Source organism: Fistularia commersonii, chromosome 25 (genome assembly GCF_037954325.1).
Source record: "Fistularia commersonii isolate RoL2024-O1a breed Wild chromosome 25, RoL_Fcom_v1.0, whole genome shotgun sequence".
Classification (NCBI taxonomy): domain Eukaryota; kingdom Metazoa; phylum Chordata; class Actinopteri; order Syngnathiformes; family Fistulariidae; genus Fistularia; species Fistularia commersonii.
The window spans coordinates 5,734,064-5,750,770 of NC_141308.1; the positions used below are offsets into that span (position 1 = coordinate 5,734,064).

The 16,707-nt window shown below is 38.7% G+C and overlaps 3 protein-coding genes across 4 annotated transcripts; 1 reads left to right on the top strand and 2 right to left on the bottom strand.

The window, feature by feature from the left end:
- Window positions 1-401: 401 nt before the first annotated feature.
- Window positions 402-8,723, bottom strand: LOC147218946 (ankyrin repeat domain-containing protein 13C-like). The gene is made up of 13 exons (XM_086172879.1): window positions 7,862-8,723; window positions 7,694-7,735; window positions 6,888-6,992; window positions 4,795-4,880; window positions 4,532-4,577; window positions 4,253-4,319; window positions 3,928-4,072; window positions 3,712-3,843; window positions 3,076-3,237; window positions 2,898-2,977; window positions 2,674-2,772; window positions 1,118-1,218; window positions 402-1,034 (listed from the first exon to the last, which is right to left on the bottom strand). Exons 1-13 carry the CDS (start codon window positions 8,229-8,231, stop codon window positions 904-906), a joined length of 1,566 nt encoding a protein of 521 aa, XP_086029005.1. The 5' UTR covers window positions 8,232-8,723; the 3' UTR covers window positions 402-903.
- A 43-nt stretch (window positions 8,724-8,766) lies between these two features.
- znf830 (zinc finger protein 830) lies at window positions 8,767-10,092 on the top strand. Its single transcript, XM_086172883.1, has one exon. It carries the CDS (start codon window positions 8,839-8,841, stop codon window positions 9,841-9,843), a length of 1,005 nt encoding a protein of 334 aa, XP_086029009.1. The 5' UTR covers window positions 8,767-8,838; the 3' UTR covers window positions 9,844-10,092.
- Window positions 10,093-11,243: 1,151 nt separating this feature from the next.
- Window positions 11,244-16,258, bottom strand: efcab14 (EF-hand calcium binding domain 14). Of its 2 annotated transcripts, none has more exons than XM_086172881.1 (9): window positions 15,515-16,258; window positions 14,799-14,947; window positions 14,533-14,678; window positions 13,837-13,935; window positions 13,593-13,703; window positions 12,320-12,472; window positions 12,101-12,209; window positions 11,892-12,002; window positions 11,244-11,545 (listed from the first exon to the last, which is right to left on the bottom strand). In XM_086172881.1, exons 1-9 carry the CDS (start codon window positions 15,688-15,690, stop codon window positions 11,367-11,369), a joined length of 1,233 nt encoding a protein of 410 aa, XP_086029007.1. In that variant the 5' UTR covers window positions 15,691-16,258; the 3' UTR covers window positions 11,244-11,366. The 2 variants fall into 2 exon arrangements, with proteins under 2 accessions (XP_086029007.1, XP_086029006.1); XM_086172880.1 differs by having other exon boundaries at window positions 11,892-12,026; window positions 15,515-16,257.
- Window positions 16,259-16,707: the final 449 nt, after the last annotated feature.

A 16,707-nucleotide genomic window follows, 5' to 3' on the forward strand; every position in this document is an offset into this window, starting at 1 on the left:
GTTCAGGGCATAGAGCTGAGATGCATGTGATCCAAAAGGCCAACAAAGCCATAGCATGCCTTAAATATACTGAATATTAGTGCAGTAATAAACTATGAACATTTTACCTGATAGCCCATCTGGGTTCTCTCACACTCAAAACATACATACAATAATCCTTAATACACTATAATTCACTCAGACTAAACATACATTTCAGTTTAGCAGGACAAACTGAGACAGCCAAGAGGTAACATGAGCTAACCTGAAAATACAGGAGGTTGCATCCGGCACTGGGAAAAGGCTTGGATATCAAACTGTGAAGAATGTGTGTTTTAGGCTAAACTTTCTCCCAGCTGGTTAAAACATTCTTGGAGGAAATGTATTGCTACACAGTGTAACTCCATGAGTGTATGTGCATGTGTGTGTATATATATATATATATATATATATATTCTAATACATAATTTATAAATTAATATCAAGCTCAGTTTGAAGATATAGCTATATTTGTGGATTTTTCTTTTGTTATGAACTGTAGTTGAGACAAAGTATTTACAGATGCCAGTGTCAGTGCAGTTTCAAGAACAAAGCACATCAGTCCTTTGAAAGGAGGAGTCCAGGCTGTTTTCTGAGAGCTTTCACAGGAGAAAACAGCAGCATGGAGCAGCAAATATAACTGTTGGTGAACAGTAAGAACAATGAGATATATAAATTCACAGGAATATGTGAGGATACTCAGAATGGTGCACCCAAACATCTGCTTTCATTTAATTGCTTTGGGTCCGTCAAGAATTGAATAACTGGGCAACAAGAACAGTTCCCTTTTAAATTTTTCAACGAAGATACAAGATTTTTCATTTCAGCTTCTCGCCTTCCCGAAAAACAATGGGTGTATCGTGTTTCGTCTTATGCTTAGACATGTCAGAGGTCTGGAAAGCGACTTGGATCTTCTTTGTACTCAGCAGGAATGATGAAAATAGACTCTTCAAATTCATCATAGTGAAATTCTTGAAAGGTGACTGTCGCAGTGATGGTGGGAAAGACAGGGATGTCTGTTGGAGGAAAAGAAAGACAAGGTGTTATTCTGCAGTTGTTCAACTAAGCGGGACTCAAGTAGTAGGATGTATTCACGTACCGAGTTTGACAGGAAAGCCAGGCGGAAGTTTCATCTGAACAAACTCTCTGAGCTTGTTGAAGTGCTTGAACGGGGCAACCACTTCCAACACATTCAGTAACCTGCGGGCAGAAGACGGATTTTTCACCTTTCGTCTGGCAACATTTCACGTCGATTTCTAACAACCATGCAAAATCTGCGGAGGAGCAAAAAGTAATTCGAAAAAAAAAAGAATGACTGATCTGAGCTTTGGGGTGAGGAAAGAATAGCTTTTTTTAAGCCCATGATTTTGTACACTGTCTGCGATTGTTAAAATTATTGTGTTTATGTATCTATTGATCTAAATAGTGAAAGATAAAATTCAAACTAACTTCCAAACTAACTACCAAAAGCCTGTGAGTCTTACAACAATACCAAAATCTATATTTGAGTCTCGCTAAACTAAACACAGCCAATTACAGTATGTAATTAAATGACAGAATTATCAAATACCTATATATTGGAAATAACTTTTATCCCATTTGGCAAAAACAACACAATAAGACACTGTAAAAACAACATCAGCACTTGCGAATAAGCTGAAATATTTCAGGTATCATTTAATTGTAAATTTGTGCAATGGGCTTCGTTATATTACATTTTAGAAATGTAAGATTGCCGCCCTTCTGCTATTTTCTATCACTGATTTTTGTTTTTGACTATTATTCACAGCTTTTGGTTACTTTGCAAGTACTCAATAGTTCCACGATTTTTATTCTCGAAATTACTGGAATTAATAGGCGTAGTCTGGAAATGCATTACCTTTTAAAAAAAGTAACTCAATCAAAAACCTAAATCTAAAAAAAAACTACCTAAAGATCTCAGAGAAAACTCTTAATCTCTGATATATTAGTTAATACTTGCAAAATGGCACTGAAGGTTTTTCTGAATTAAAAAGATGTTTTTATTGGATTTAGCTTCACCAGTGGTCTGGATCATTCATCTAACCCTCACCATCTTAATGCACCTCTTCACTTTTAAAAACTCTTTCCTAGGTCCTATTCCAGGCAACAATGTGCAAAAAAAAACATTTCTCAGTTCAGATTATTAAGAACACCTTAAGGAGGAAGTTCTCAATTATTCTGGCAGGCACATCAATCATGTAAGGTCATTTTAAAACTTACCATCAACATTTCAATCCAACAAATGATACATTTTGCATCAATTTAATATGGATTGAATAATTTAAAGTTATTTTTTTCAATTGAAAAACAACTGATGCCATGCATCCACAGCCCAGGGACTGTTTTATTTTGTTATTTATCCACACCAGGGGTTGCAGGTGCCAGTACTTACAGTATCCTATAATTTTTCTAAATGTGGTCACGACAGTTTTCTGTATAAACCAGAATTACAAGAGTCTTCTAAAACCTCAAGGCGAAAAACTGATCACAATTGAAAGAGGACATGTTACGACTGTGTTATGGACAAGAGAAAGAGGACCAATCATTCATACTCTTCATGTATTGAGGTGACTTCACTGCAGATTGACCTGAGCGGAGAGGTTAAGTAACCAAAGAAGAAAGGGCTGTACTTACGACTCAATCCCAAGAGGGAAATCCTGGCTCATGGCGACTGTGGCTTTAAAGTTCTTCTTACTTTCCTTGCACACTAGCTCCCTCCCAAGGTGAGGTGGCCTGCAGGGGCAAAGGGGCGACACCACTAAACAAACATGTACCTTTTTAATATGCCTTGGTGAATACAGGATTCAGCATTTACTGAGTATTTCTTCCTATTGCTTTGAATAAATTCCTGTACTCACTTTCCATGCTCTGCGGTGATATACTCTTCCCAAGAAATGGTGTTCGGACTCGGAGCTGAGAGGGACTGCCTCCTCACAGGCTGGGGACAGGAAACGGAGGTTACGTATATGCTGACAAAACAAAAGCAGCAGTGCAATTTACAACCAGTATAGCAAGACCGGGAGCCTCCCAGCTCACCTCAAAGTTGTGTTCACTGATGCTGCCTCCCTTGCTCAAGCTTTCCATGATGGCTTTGTTTCTCAGTATGTCCTCTTCACTCAGGTGCTCTCGCCGTTTCCGTGACTCCAGCACCAGACCATTCACTGCATAGAAGTCTGCCAAGAAGTTTCCAACCTTCTCCTTTACCCCGCCCCCCCCAAGAAAGCATATTACTATTTTAGCATTATCAATCACTAATATCCTTCTAATGGTGTTCCTAAATCCATCTTGATGTCATGGCTTCTCCCAATTAGCAACATGAATTTTGTTCTTGACAAAATCTTTTAGTAGTAAGAGGCTTCTTGGTGAAATGTCATCAAGGGAATAAATTCTAGTCCAACTCACACAAAAATATTTCATCGAGAATTATCCATGACATGGATGACTGAGAACCTCTACAGACATAGACATGAATTTTACTTCTGATATTTGTAACCAAAGGCAGATATGCTCTTCCCCTGCTTAGTCTGCAAGTTATTAAAAAAAACTAACATTAATATCTGACTTTGAACTGACATTTTATTTGTAAATTTTATTTGATTTCTAGTTTTTTAGCACAGAAAGAAGAGCCATGAGTGTTTTCTGTTTACAAATTGGTGAACCAATGCAGCTTACGGTTTTATCCTCTCTGAAGACCCAGCCGATCTGACTGCGGGAGAATGTGATGGACTTCGTAGACAAGGTTGCGGAATAAACATCACTACTCATCAAAATGTCCACCTCTTCCTCTGTCTCCATTTCCGACTCCTTGAAGGAAGAAAGAACAATGAGTTATGTCTTGCTTTTTGGATTTAACAGCTGGTTTGACAGACAAGTATAACTCAGACCCACCTCATGATGTATTCTTTGGTATACTTTTGCTTCATTGTCCAGGACCACAAAGGACTGTGAGGGTGCAGCATCGCCATTGAAAATGAAGCTAAGGTCTCCACGCTGATATTTCATGTCTTTGAATTCGATGAGAGTAGTGTCAAGTCTAAATCGAGATAGGAGAGTGGATAGTGCATGAAGACAGCTGAGCCCTACTTTCTTTCTTTTTTCTTCTAAAAGAAGACAATGACCTGGATATGAAAGCCGATTAGCTTCAAACACTTTGAAACTCACACTCTCACAGGTGGAGCAGTAAAAAAAGCCTTTTTTTCAATGTGACTCTTACCTAATGTTGCTGCCTTGCTTGTAGATTTTACAGGCATCTGATGGCAGCATTCTCGACAACAGAGGCACTACGGGGAAGAAAAGATTAATAGTACCTTACGATGCGTGATGAGCATTATTTGTATTGACAAAAGAAGACAGGAGACACTGATTAATATAAATCAGCTTTCGGAAAAAGCAACTGTTGAAAACCAACAACAACACAGACAAACAATTATCCTACACTGTCAATACATTTTCTGTGATAATTTTGTTGTTCATTTTATGTATTAAAACTCACCCCAGCTTTGAAAATCCCAATGAAGCTCCAGATAAAAGTCACCTAGCTAATGAAAAAAAAAAAGATAGTTTTTGGATCAGTAAGGTTGTAAACATTTAACAACAACAGCAATAATCTTGTATAAGCTCTTATGTAAATTAGTCACTGAGAGCTTTTCAAAATATAATGGTGGGATAAGCACTAAATGCACCGGGATGATAGTAGCAGGCTTTATTTTGACAATTTACTGGGCCCTTAGAAACCGAAGCCTGTGTGATCCTCACCTCTCGAAGAGCTTTCAGTAATTTTGGCCTCTTGTCCTCTACACTCTCCCTGGACTGTTGCTTTAGTTTCCGCAGTATTGCTGTGACTGCAAAGGAAAAAAAAACTTTACTTATAGAGGATACCTATTGCAAAAAAAAACAGACTGTTGTGCATTAAAGTCATCGGAAATGTTCATAAAATTGCTTTAGTACTACATTTATTAATACAACCTGACATTTATCCGTAGTTGCAGACTACAGATTGTCTGCATAAACATTCCAGACCAGCTCAGACAGGAGCACTGAGGACAGCTGACTGTGGTTTTGTTTTAGATTTGAGATGTGTTGTGGTAAATAATTAGAATGTAGTACAAATGCATACATCTATACACCATGGCATGAATGGCTTTTATAACTAAGATTTCTTAAATTCAGCCTCAGATGTTCAAAAATCTACATGTTTAACATTTCCAAATTATATATGTCTCCAATACCTTTCTATTGTTACATTTTAGTCTGGTGCAACTTGTGAAAGACTAATTGACAGGATCCTGGTTTGAAATTGAATCTAGTGTGACAACTTCTTATTGGGAATTTCTAATTTCTATATGTTGATATCCATACCAGTTCCAAAAATACAACTTGGTTGGGCTCTTAAAAATATTAATGGCATCAGCAGTCAGTCTGTCACTTAATCTCTGAAGTGTCGGATAATGCTTGCACTGAGAGAAATAACAGAAGCTAATGTATTTTGGTTGGCTTTTTGGTTCGTAATAAGGTTTCTGGTTCAAATGGAGGCACAAACATTTGCTTTTAATGCAGTGTTTGTCTCAGTCTTGTATTTGTATGTCCACTTGCACTTACACTCACTCATTCTGTCACATACCCACGCACGCACGCACACACACACACACACATGCACACACCCCACATATTCATGCCAGATGGATAGCTGTACAAGCATACTGACATTTTAGTGATAGCAACTGTGTCTTCTGTCCGTCTTGAAAAGCAGAGAATAGCAGACAGATCTGTGAAGCGCTGACTCGACACTTGAACTTGAGCAGCTTCAACATTGTTCATTCATGATTATGATAGACTGAGCAAGCTGCTGATTCAGTTATGCATATGTTACACTGAGAGGTGAAAACTAAGCACAACAGCAGTGGAACCCATTCCTTCCTGCCCTCAATTTATTCTAATGAGTTATGTGACCTTCAAAAAGCAACACTCCTGGTACTGGTCCCAAGCCAACCTGCCACACCGGGCACTTAGTGTGGAGATGCATATTAACAGAGTTGAGGGGTATTCATCATTACTCTTCCTGTCTGGCTCAAAGGGTGACACAGGATGGATTTTTTCAAACCAAAATACTGGCAACTAACTTAAGCCAGCTTAGCCTTAAAATCTGAGGCATTATTTCGTATTTAATGGACAGTCCTATTATCGACAATGGGCTCATTTTTTGGCCACCATTGTAATTAGTACTACAGCCAGACAAGAAAGAACAGTTAAAAGCATAGAAAGCCCATTAGCTGGCGCTTTCATCTGTGGTTTAATTCTTGATACATAGAATGTCATATCTAAAGGTTGTGGTGTCCATAAGCAGGATAGCAACCTGGCAGTGAGCTCAGGGCTTTCCAGCACTAAGCCATCATTCAGGCCATGTTCCAACTCATCTGGGTGACAACTGCTCTGATAAAATCCTCACTCCACTGTTGTCTTTTGAACACAGCTGACATTCAGATGGCCGTTGATCTTTTTGAAAGACTGATTCATACCCTAGGCATTTAGACCCCTTGACAACTGATTTATCAAAATTGAAAATTGCTCAATGTCGTTTTTACGATTAAACATCATCAATAGCAGTGTAGCAATGATTAGTAAGGAACTGATCTAACATTTTCATTCACCCCTCTAGGATAACAGATTGTCTGACCCACAGATACAACATATAGTCACTTCAGCTGACATCATACAACTTGGGATTAGTCAAAAGTGTCGCACAAAATCTAGGTGTACAAACATGGGATTTTATCAGCGTTTCACAAGACAGTGTGATCATCAGGAAGCGACTCAGCAGCAGGAATAAGAGATATGATTTCACAACTTACTCATTTGCCGGTCACCATAGCTGATGGCTTCTGCAAGGGGGCTCCATCCTTGTGCATTCTTTACCTTTACTGGCGCATTGTGGGCAAGAAGTAGAAGGGCACATTCTGTAGTACAGACATAAATATTAGGGACAATGCTACCACATTCAAATCTACATTATCATTGATTTTAATTTATCTTCACCCTGTGACTGATATTTAAATTTTTCAAATGGTATAGATTTTTATTGTTAATTGAATGCTTGATTGTTTAGGCTAAATAAGAAAGATTGCTGAATAGCAGTCAACAGATCTTTTTATTTCACTACTGTTAAATTACATAGATTGTTATTTTAAGAAGCAGCGAGAATTCTTTTTTGGGTCTTTTCAGGATAATTTCTGGAGGGAGAGACGGTCACATGATCTATACAATTTTCGCACACCGCAAACAAAGTCGGTGGACAAGGTAACCAAAGAAACAAAAACAAGCTGACTAGACCTAGTCCTATTGATATTCAATGTTGAGAATACCAAAAAGCACATGAAAAAGCACATGAAATTAATACTGATGAGGACTCAGTGTGTTCGCCAGTAACTCAAGAGCTATGTATGCATCCACATATTCTAAATGGTCTCAAAAATCCTAGCAGGCGAGCATATCATTGATCATTTTGGATGACAGTTGACTGGTAAAGCAGTGTGTTACTGAGGTAAGATAAAACATGAAGAGTGGAAGACTCAGCATGTCAAGGACTTTTGATGAACTCAATCTATATAAAGCAGAACACCATAGAGCTAATAAGAATTAAAAACTGTATTAACGTCACCTTTGTGGCCCAGCATCACAGCAAGGTGGAGGGGTGTATTACCTGCAAAGGCAACAGGTCACACATGTTCTGAATACAAATATAAAAATGTCTATTATTTGAGTCAATAGACGGTGTTGTATTCATCAAAACAAATTGCCCCTTAACAAGCATGTAACGTCTACTTACCATGTACATCTTTTTTGGAGATGCTATGGGTCCTGATGAGGGAGGAGAGCCTTCTCACGTCTCCTTTGAACACGCACTCGTGAACCGGGAACTCCAAATCCTCGTTCGTTAAGATAATTGGATTCTTGTTTTTGTCGCTGACAATTGTGCCAACTGATGCGCTGCCGTTTATATTGTTTGCATTAAGCTGCTGTTGCTGCAGTACAGAAGGCTTTAATGATTTCTGAAAAGCCTTGTTGGATTTGAAATGGTTACTCGTACCGTTAGGGATAGTCCCGTTAGAAGTCTCATCGTACGTGTCCATTATATCGTCATTTTTCACTGGTCTGTTGTGATCTTTTCGCACGGCGCGTATCGTCTCACCTGTCATGATGAGTAGACTTGACTTGGGTTACCAGCTAACTTGTTAAGACTGTGGACAGGGAAAACTGTACCCGATACCCGTGAGCAAGCCAGCGTTTCAAATAACACGTACTGTAGTAATTTTAGATACACATTAAACGAAAATAAAAATGACGCATCCACACTGGTTGTTCTCTGCTATTTAAGTTAAACTGAAAGCTGAATTTGACACTACGCTCCACAGTATACGTCGGCTAACTTAGCTAGCTCACAATTAAAAACGAATATGGTGGGCGCGGTGTTGAAAACACATTAATTTTGAACATATCAGCAAACGCAACATCAATACACGGGTAAGAAGAAGTACGTCTCGCAAGCGTCTACATCGTTTTCTGTCCCACTGTTTCTTGCATTTACGTTTCGATCCCTTTGCGTTGCGTCAAAAAGGGGACCTCCGGGATGGTACAATAAACCAGCTGTGCTAACGTGTTCACTAGCCGCAACCGCTTGATCTCGCGAGATCACTTTGCTTTCAAACGTGAGTTAAAGTCTTGTGTCATCTTTATGCGACAATATTTTCTTCAGCGCGGAGGCGCAGACCAGCGCTATATAACTGAAAAGCTGCGTTTTTAATAATGGCAACCTCCAAGAAGGGAAAGAAAGTTGTAAACCAAGAGGAACTCAGGCGGTTGATGAGGGAAAAACAAAGGCAATCGACGGATAAGAAGCGCATCGAATCACCGTTTGCTAAGTACAATAGTTTGGGGCACCTCAGTTGTGTCCTGTGTAATGTGCAAGTGAAGTCTGAACTTCTGTGGCCAGCTCATGTTCTTGGAAAACAACATAAGGAGAAAGTCGCGGAGGTAAAGAAAGCGAAAGACACAATACCGATTCAACCATTGAAGAGAAAAGCACCGGACGAGGTCGTCGACGCAAAAAAAGTAAAACCCTCGTCGGATGCAGGCCAGTCTGCGTCGAAGGTTTCCGGTGACATCCATGAGACACCAAGCGATAAAAATGTTTCTCAGAAGTCTGCTGGTCTCAGTCTCCTGTCAGGGGTCTACGGCGACGATGATGAAGAAGACGCAGAGACCGCAGATGCCACTCAAAAAGCAGAAACTTCAGGACTCCCTGCAGATTTCTTTGATAGCGCCATCCCAGCCACTCCCACAATCTCTCATTCTGGCTCCATCCTGAAAGCAGATGTACCAGAAAAAAGCGCAGAAAAGAAAGAAAACACAGCCGAGGCCCTGCCTGAGGGCTTTTTTGATGATCCCGTGACAGACGCCAAGGTGCGTAACGTAGACGCCCCCAAAGATCAAATGGACAGAGAATACGAAGAGTTTCAGAAAGAGATCCGTCAGGTGAACACAAAATCCGAGGCCATCGTTGCGGAGGACGACGAAGAAGGGCGCCTCGGACGTCAAATTGATGAAATTGATGAACAGATTGAATGTTACAAGAGAGTTGAACTGTTGAGGGACAAGAGGGATGGGATTAAGAACAAATCCCTGGCCACCATGCAAGAGAACACAGAGAGTGATCCCAGCCTCGACGAGGAGGAGAACGAAGAGGAACTTCTAGGGCTGCTGTCTCGAGACTGGAGATCTAAAGTCGCATGGCAACGACAGTCCAAATAGTACTCAGACGGTTTTTCTTGTATCAAGGATATGTTTGTTGCAATTTCGTGGGAAAAACCCACCTGAGTGTTTTGTTAAACCGTGCTGGTTGTCCACCAATTGTAAATGTACGTTTCAAAGATCTGATAATGAAGATAATGAAGCATGTTTCTTGATTCAAGTGTGGATTAAATACTTTGGAAAAAAATGAATCAAATCACCCATAGAAAAAAGCAGGTTCTCAACTCAAATCCTTTCAGAATCTGACCAACAGATTAAATCTAACTTTTTTTTATTTATGGGTACTCACACACACACAGAAAAGAAAATCATAAAAATTCTCACTTAGTAGCAGCATGGACTCAATCCATCATAATGGCCAAAGCTGTTACATTTTGAGCTAAACTAACTGTTGTTCTAAATAAATAGTTGACAATGTTAAGTTCATAAATAATTTGTCCATGTTACATGATAAGCAACATGCAAAGCACAATAGAAATTACTTAAAATATACAACGTCGGGATCATGATTGCAATTTTTAGCCACCCAATGCACCTCAATGTAATTTGATTACAATGAAAGCAATTTTAAATTACACAAGTACATGGACCATGAAAAAACAGAAATAAATCAAGTTAAGAGTGATGGTCAGTGCTTCTACTACCTGCTGTGACCTTGATGCGTCCAGGTCAAGGCTCTACTGAAATTTTCCTCATGCTATGTCTATTTTTGTTATTGCTACATATTGTGAGTAACTACTTCAAAATTCTTAGTGATTCAAAAGTTTCCATAGCCCTTCAAATCTTACTGAGTGACAAACATGGCAAAAAAAAAGATATGAACAGGTAACTCAAAACATTGTCCTACTTAAAATTGCCAACTAAGTGAACATAATGTACAGAAAAAAATATCAGTTTAGTTTACAAAAGAATGTACAAAATTCCCCACACTTCCATTTAAACCTGTTTCAGTTATAAGAAGAAACTGGCTAAAAACAATGTCTGTTTCTAGTAGTCATTTGTAGACATTCATAAAACTCTACTTCTGATTCTATAAATACACTTCAAGCTCATTGTACCAAGTAAGAGTATGCTGTTGATGGGTGGGAACAACTGCACCGAACAATTACAGCTTCTATAGAAGCCAATTACACAAAAATGTTACACTATCAAGGGGACAGAGGAGACAAAACATAACAAAAATCATCATTTCAGAAGTGACAGTGAAAACTTGACATCTGAGTTATGCATGTTATCTTGAATTAAGACGTATCTAAAAAAAAAAGTCCCAAAATAAGGGGTGAACATTTGTGACAGGTGACAATTGATTAATTTTGAGAAACAATGCTTTGCAACCAAGGTTGTGCTGTCATGGATCACGAAAAAAGATGAGTTGCAGGTATTCCAGCTTGACTGTTCCACAATCAATATGATAAATACTCAGTTCACAAAAGTGCAGCAATTATCAAAAAAGGATGGGAGATTTTGAATCCTAAATCCATGTTGGTTGTAATACTGTTCACTGCTGTCAGTAATGCATAAGCTCAGAAAGATACAGCAGCTATCAACTCCATCAGGGAGTACCTCTGATCGCCGTCATTGTCAAAGCACTTCAAGGTACGAATGTTGGGTATTGATGGCCCAAGCTTTATTAGCAGGTCTTGGTAGGTCAGTCCCAGTGAGTTAGGTCCATCACCTATCTGCTGAAAGATTTCCTCCAGGGCTGTAAACAAGAGAATCATCACTGAGACACAAACACAAACTCGAATGTGACTAAATGCATCAAAATTATTGTAACAGTAATGTTTAAGAAATCCAGAATGAATTTCCTAAAAACTGGTAACTGACTAAACACCAACAATAAAGCTTGTAGAAATCATAGTGTTGGTAAGACAATCAGTTCCTTTATACTTCTGATGTCAATCTGACAAATATTTAAACATAAACACACATTTGTCTGTGTGTGTGTATGTGTGTGTCTTTATAGCACATATACAGTATCTAGGCATATGTCAGTCAAAAGGGGCTGCTGAATAATTACATTAGTGGCCATAAGAATTGAACTGCACCTTTGACAGAACTGACACCTGGCAGGAAAACCTTCTTTGGACATTTTAAATCAGCATTTCTCTTAGAGCGGTTTGGGGTTGAGAAGCGTGGACGTCTACTCATCTGCAGCTCTGTAGGTGGTGACATGGTGTGCTCTGTTAAAATGAAATAATTAAAAACTTGCAACAAGATACTGAACACACTGTAAGTGCTTTATACAACAATATACCATGCAGGCCTTCGGGTGTTGCTTGGGTTGGTGTAGGCTCTTTCCCAGTCTTACTTGCTTGGGGTTCACTGCTAGTAGGCAGCTGAGACCCTGTGTCGGTTTCCTTCAACTGTAAGGCAAACATTAGACTGAATATAAAATACATAATAAATTGTCTCTTAACCACACCTATTAACAATTACAATTCTGAAATACATTCGGAAGCTTCATATTACTTACATCTAGTTTTGACCTGTTTTCTAATGATGACACTTTCTGATGAAGTTCTGCAACCATCGACAGAAGGAGGTGGATCTGATCATCAGTCCACATGTGGTGTTTCTCCTCGGTCTTGTTGGTCTCACTCACTGCTTGTCTTAGATCTTTTATGTCCTGCGACAACAGACCATATTGATGTCAGGCTACATGTAGTGGACAACATACTTGCTGATGAGACAGCTGGTGATCTGGTTTCTTGTATTTAAATCACATGTGATCAGATTGACTACTAATCACATTCAAACTCATCGCAAGATCATGGAGAGCTGAGCCTGCAAGCAATTAAGCTTTTTTTTTTTTGGATAGAAATAAGCTATAAAGATACCCTGTATCAAGCCTAATTTTCTTTTAAAAATGAGGAGATACAGACAAAAAAATATCATGAATACAATGTTAAAAAAAAAAAATCAAGACTATAACAGAACTTAATCTGCAGCTTCTGATTTATATTTTTGTCAGTGTAAAGATGATCCACTGACTTGATTACATTGACAGAATCATCCACCTTATATTTCAAATAGAGACAGAGGGACTGCCTGTCAGTCTATTAGAAATCAAAATATTTTGGTATTGTATTTGTCTTGACTACAACAGTGACATTTGCATTTTGAATAAAATTCTTTCGTTCTCTATATATCTGTATTTAAATTGAGGTGGAGAAAGGCAATACCAAACATAACTGGAAAAAAAACTGAGGCATGAATCAAAAAGTACAAATTGTCAAACAAAATGATGGGAGTTATAATTTGGGTCATAAAAATTAGGCATGACAACCTAGAAGACACATTAAACCACTGTTCTCTAAAATGCAAATGGATTTCTTTCTTTTGATTTTCTTCTTCTCCTTTCGGCTTTCCCCTTCAGGGGTCGCCACAGCGAATCGACCTTCTCCATCTAACCCTATTCTCTGTATCCTCCTCTCTCACACCAACTACCTTCATATACTCTCTCACTACGTCCATAAGTCTTCTCCTTGGTCTTCCTTGAGGTAACTTTTAGGTTTCAAAAAATTTGATAGAACTTTTTGTGCTCCAGGCACTCTGGATTAATGTATGGGTCTAAAACAATAATAAGCTAAAATCATGTTTATCATGCTTTCATCTTCATAAATACTGTTGACGTTTTGGGCAAACTGAATAATACTGTTCAATCAAAAATAGTTTTAATGTGAATTTCACACAAAAAATATTAGTACTGTTCTAACAAGACAATGATGTATTAGCGTTCTATTTACCGTTTCCCTGTTTAAGCCACTGTTCTCTTCCTTCTGATTCTCAAATGCAGCCTGCATGGACTTGACATCATTTTGCACACTTGTTAGTGTGCTGCCAATTGTAGCAACACTCTGTGGGAAAAATAAAACATGCTGTTTAACTAATATCTGTTAAAAAAACCACACAAATAGACGTGAAAACCAGACAAATCTTGATCCCCACCTTAATCACATTTATGTTTCTATTTACTTTATTGACTCTTACCTTTTGAAGCTCTTCAACTGTGGTCGGTAGACTTATTAAATCAGAGGCAGATTTCAAATTGGCCTTTAAATGGTTCACAGCAGTGTCTAGAAGGCTGATCTGTACATCAAAAATGACAAAAAATAAAACTAAAATACAATGCTAACTGGTCAATAATTTTTTCAAAGTGTAAGTGTAAGGATTTTCAGTGTTGATAATTAAATCGGATAATACTGTTTTTAAAACCTGTTATCTGAATCAAAGCTACATGTTAAAGTCAAGCTCAGTTTTCTGCATGTATTGAACTGAAATTTTTTTGAAAACGTAAACTTCAGAGCAAAACAAAAGTGAAACACGGTGCAATTGCGCAGTTAGTCGTCTAAGTTAGAGGTTAATTAATTTTATATCACAGTTGTTCTACCCAGTGAGATTATCTTTTCTTATCTGATTTAGATGATACATGCGCAAACAAATCAGTGACTTTAATTCTATTAATATTAATGTTGTTAATTTATTATAACTTCAACAAGGATTCACAGATGGAAGGTAACATGCGCAGTGTCAAACTGTAACTAACGGTAACTGGATCTGAAGCATGTATGACTGACACTGAAAGCCAAGATGTTCTCTCGCAGCTTGTCAAGAAGTGTTGTCAGTTGACAAAAATCAGAACACTTAAATGGTTTCATAACCTACAGAAAAAAAAATCCAACAAACCTTTCTGTTAATTTCTGTTAGATTGGACCACAGTTTGCTCAACCCCTTCTCCCCACTCTCAATGTCATCAAGCTTTCTGTCATTATTTTTTAGGTCCTCGCTTAGTTTTGGTATTTCGCCCGATGACGCTTTTTGGGTGGATTCCACTGTATGAAAACATTGAAAATGTCAATAACAGTATTCAAATAATTTTGGATAGGAAAGAGTCCAAAGAGCTTGACAAGGTCATCACAAAGAAGCTGTAGATGTGCGGCAGTGAGACTTACTGCTGTGCAACTTTTCTTTCATTGAATCTAGATCTTCTTTCAGTGCTATCTGCATCCATATAAGACCAGCACAAGCCATCACACAGGCAGCTAGGATGATGAAGAGAAACAAAGGGTAGCAGATATTGCAGCACTGAGTGTAGCTTCTCCTGCAAAAGCAAGACACACAGTAACATTAGACATGAGTGCAGTGCAGCTTCTTTCATTATTGATGAAAGAGTTATTTACAGAGGACTGCATATTCAAGGGAATTTTGAGATCCCCAAAGGATGACACCTGAAAATGTAGTCAATGCAAATATTATTCCAGTCAATGTTAATTACCCACAGTTTTGGAAAATCTCAAGGGCCAGGACTCTTTTACTAACAGTGCTTGCACTACAGTTAGTTAAAGAGAGCAAGGGTAGGGAGTTACTAAGCACAAATTTAAAAAGTCATCGTCCATGGTTATCATGTATATTCGTGGTAACAGACCTATAGGCGTTATAGACTCAAGACCCGGGGGTCACATCCAAATTGTTCAGTTTTTTTATTGTTTTTTTGACAAATGGACTTCTATTACGGTTGTAAAGATACTGTATAAATAATCGTTATCACCATGACGTGCAGTGACGCAGCAGCTTCGACTAATAGAATTTTACGTTCACTTGCATCAGTGTGACTTGTGTTTTCAGACCAACACATCAGTCAATAAAGTTGACAAAACTCTTCACTCACTTCCCAAAGTTAGGACCATTGCCCAGGTTGTTGAATTCGTCGTCGTCCGAACTCGAATCTGACTCGGAGTCTGGCGGCTCGGTCCGGAGAAGTCTGTGACCGGACCCCTTTTTGGTCTTCTTTCTTTTACTGTCACCGAGTCCTATCAAAGCGTTCAACTCCTTCCTTTTCTTCATCTTCTTTTGAGGGGTCAGCGAACCTGCCGAACCCGATTTAAACCCGACTAAGTCCAATGATTTGTCCAGTTTGGAGGGTGACTTATGTTCACGCTAAGCTGACTTGACGTTTTGTTGCTAGCTAGATTTTTAGCAGAGCAACGTCGCTTCTGGATATACACACACTGGACGTCGCCAGTTTGTCTCCTTTAGAACTTGATAGTAAATACCTAAAGCCAATACATATGCATCCTGTGGATGAGTCTAATGTTATAGTCCTCCAAAAGCGTTTCTAAAACATTTTCCCACTATATAACAGTTTAAAATATGCGTTAGCTAAAGCTGTTAGCATCGAACTAGCTAACGTCATCGAGCTATCACACCGTACCAGACAAATTGAACGTTAACCGTCCCGAAGTCTTTATGTTTTTAAAGCCGTCAGAGGTCTTGAGATATATGGATTGGTTCCATCTATCCTAAAATCAAAACATGCCGCATTGAATTCCTGTGACCTGTCCTGGTGCTTGTATCATTACGAGAAGGCGTCCGGGTAACGTTAACCTTTCAGCTGATTGGTGAAATGAGCAGCTCTACTTCCTCTGCTCCGCTAAAGGAGTGACACGGAACTCGATATCGTCCCTCAAAAAATGTTCCCCCTGCATCAATTCTTCGATGGCCTTTTGGGGGAAGCACACCTTTTTTGTGTGTGATATATGCAAAATACTTAACGATGAAGATAGTGTTGAGAAAATGTAATTATGGCTTGTTAAGGCAACCGGAAGTGTTAAGTTACAGGCAATTATGTGGTGAATTGGCGCATGGTAAATTGAGCAGAGACGTTGAGTTTAAATATTTTTACAACTCCCGTGCCCCCTGTGACCGTCAGTTATCTATTAAAAGCAACGTGGCAAGAATGTTGATAGAAAGTGATTGTTTGGGGGCTTAAAAACAGCCCCAAGAGTCTTTGTAAAAGTGTAACAACTTCACCACTGTCTCCTTTTCACTACATAGCCCCCACCTGACAGGTACTGATCCTTT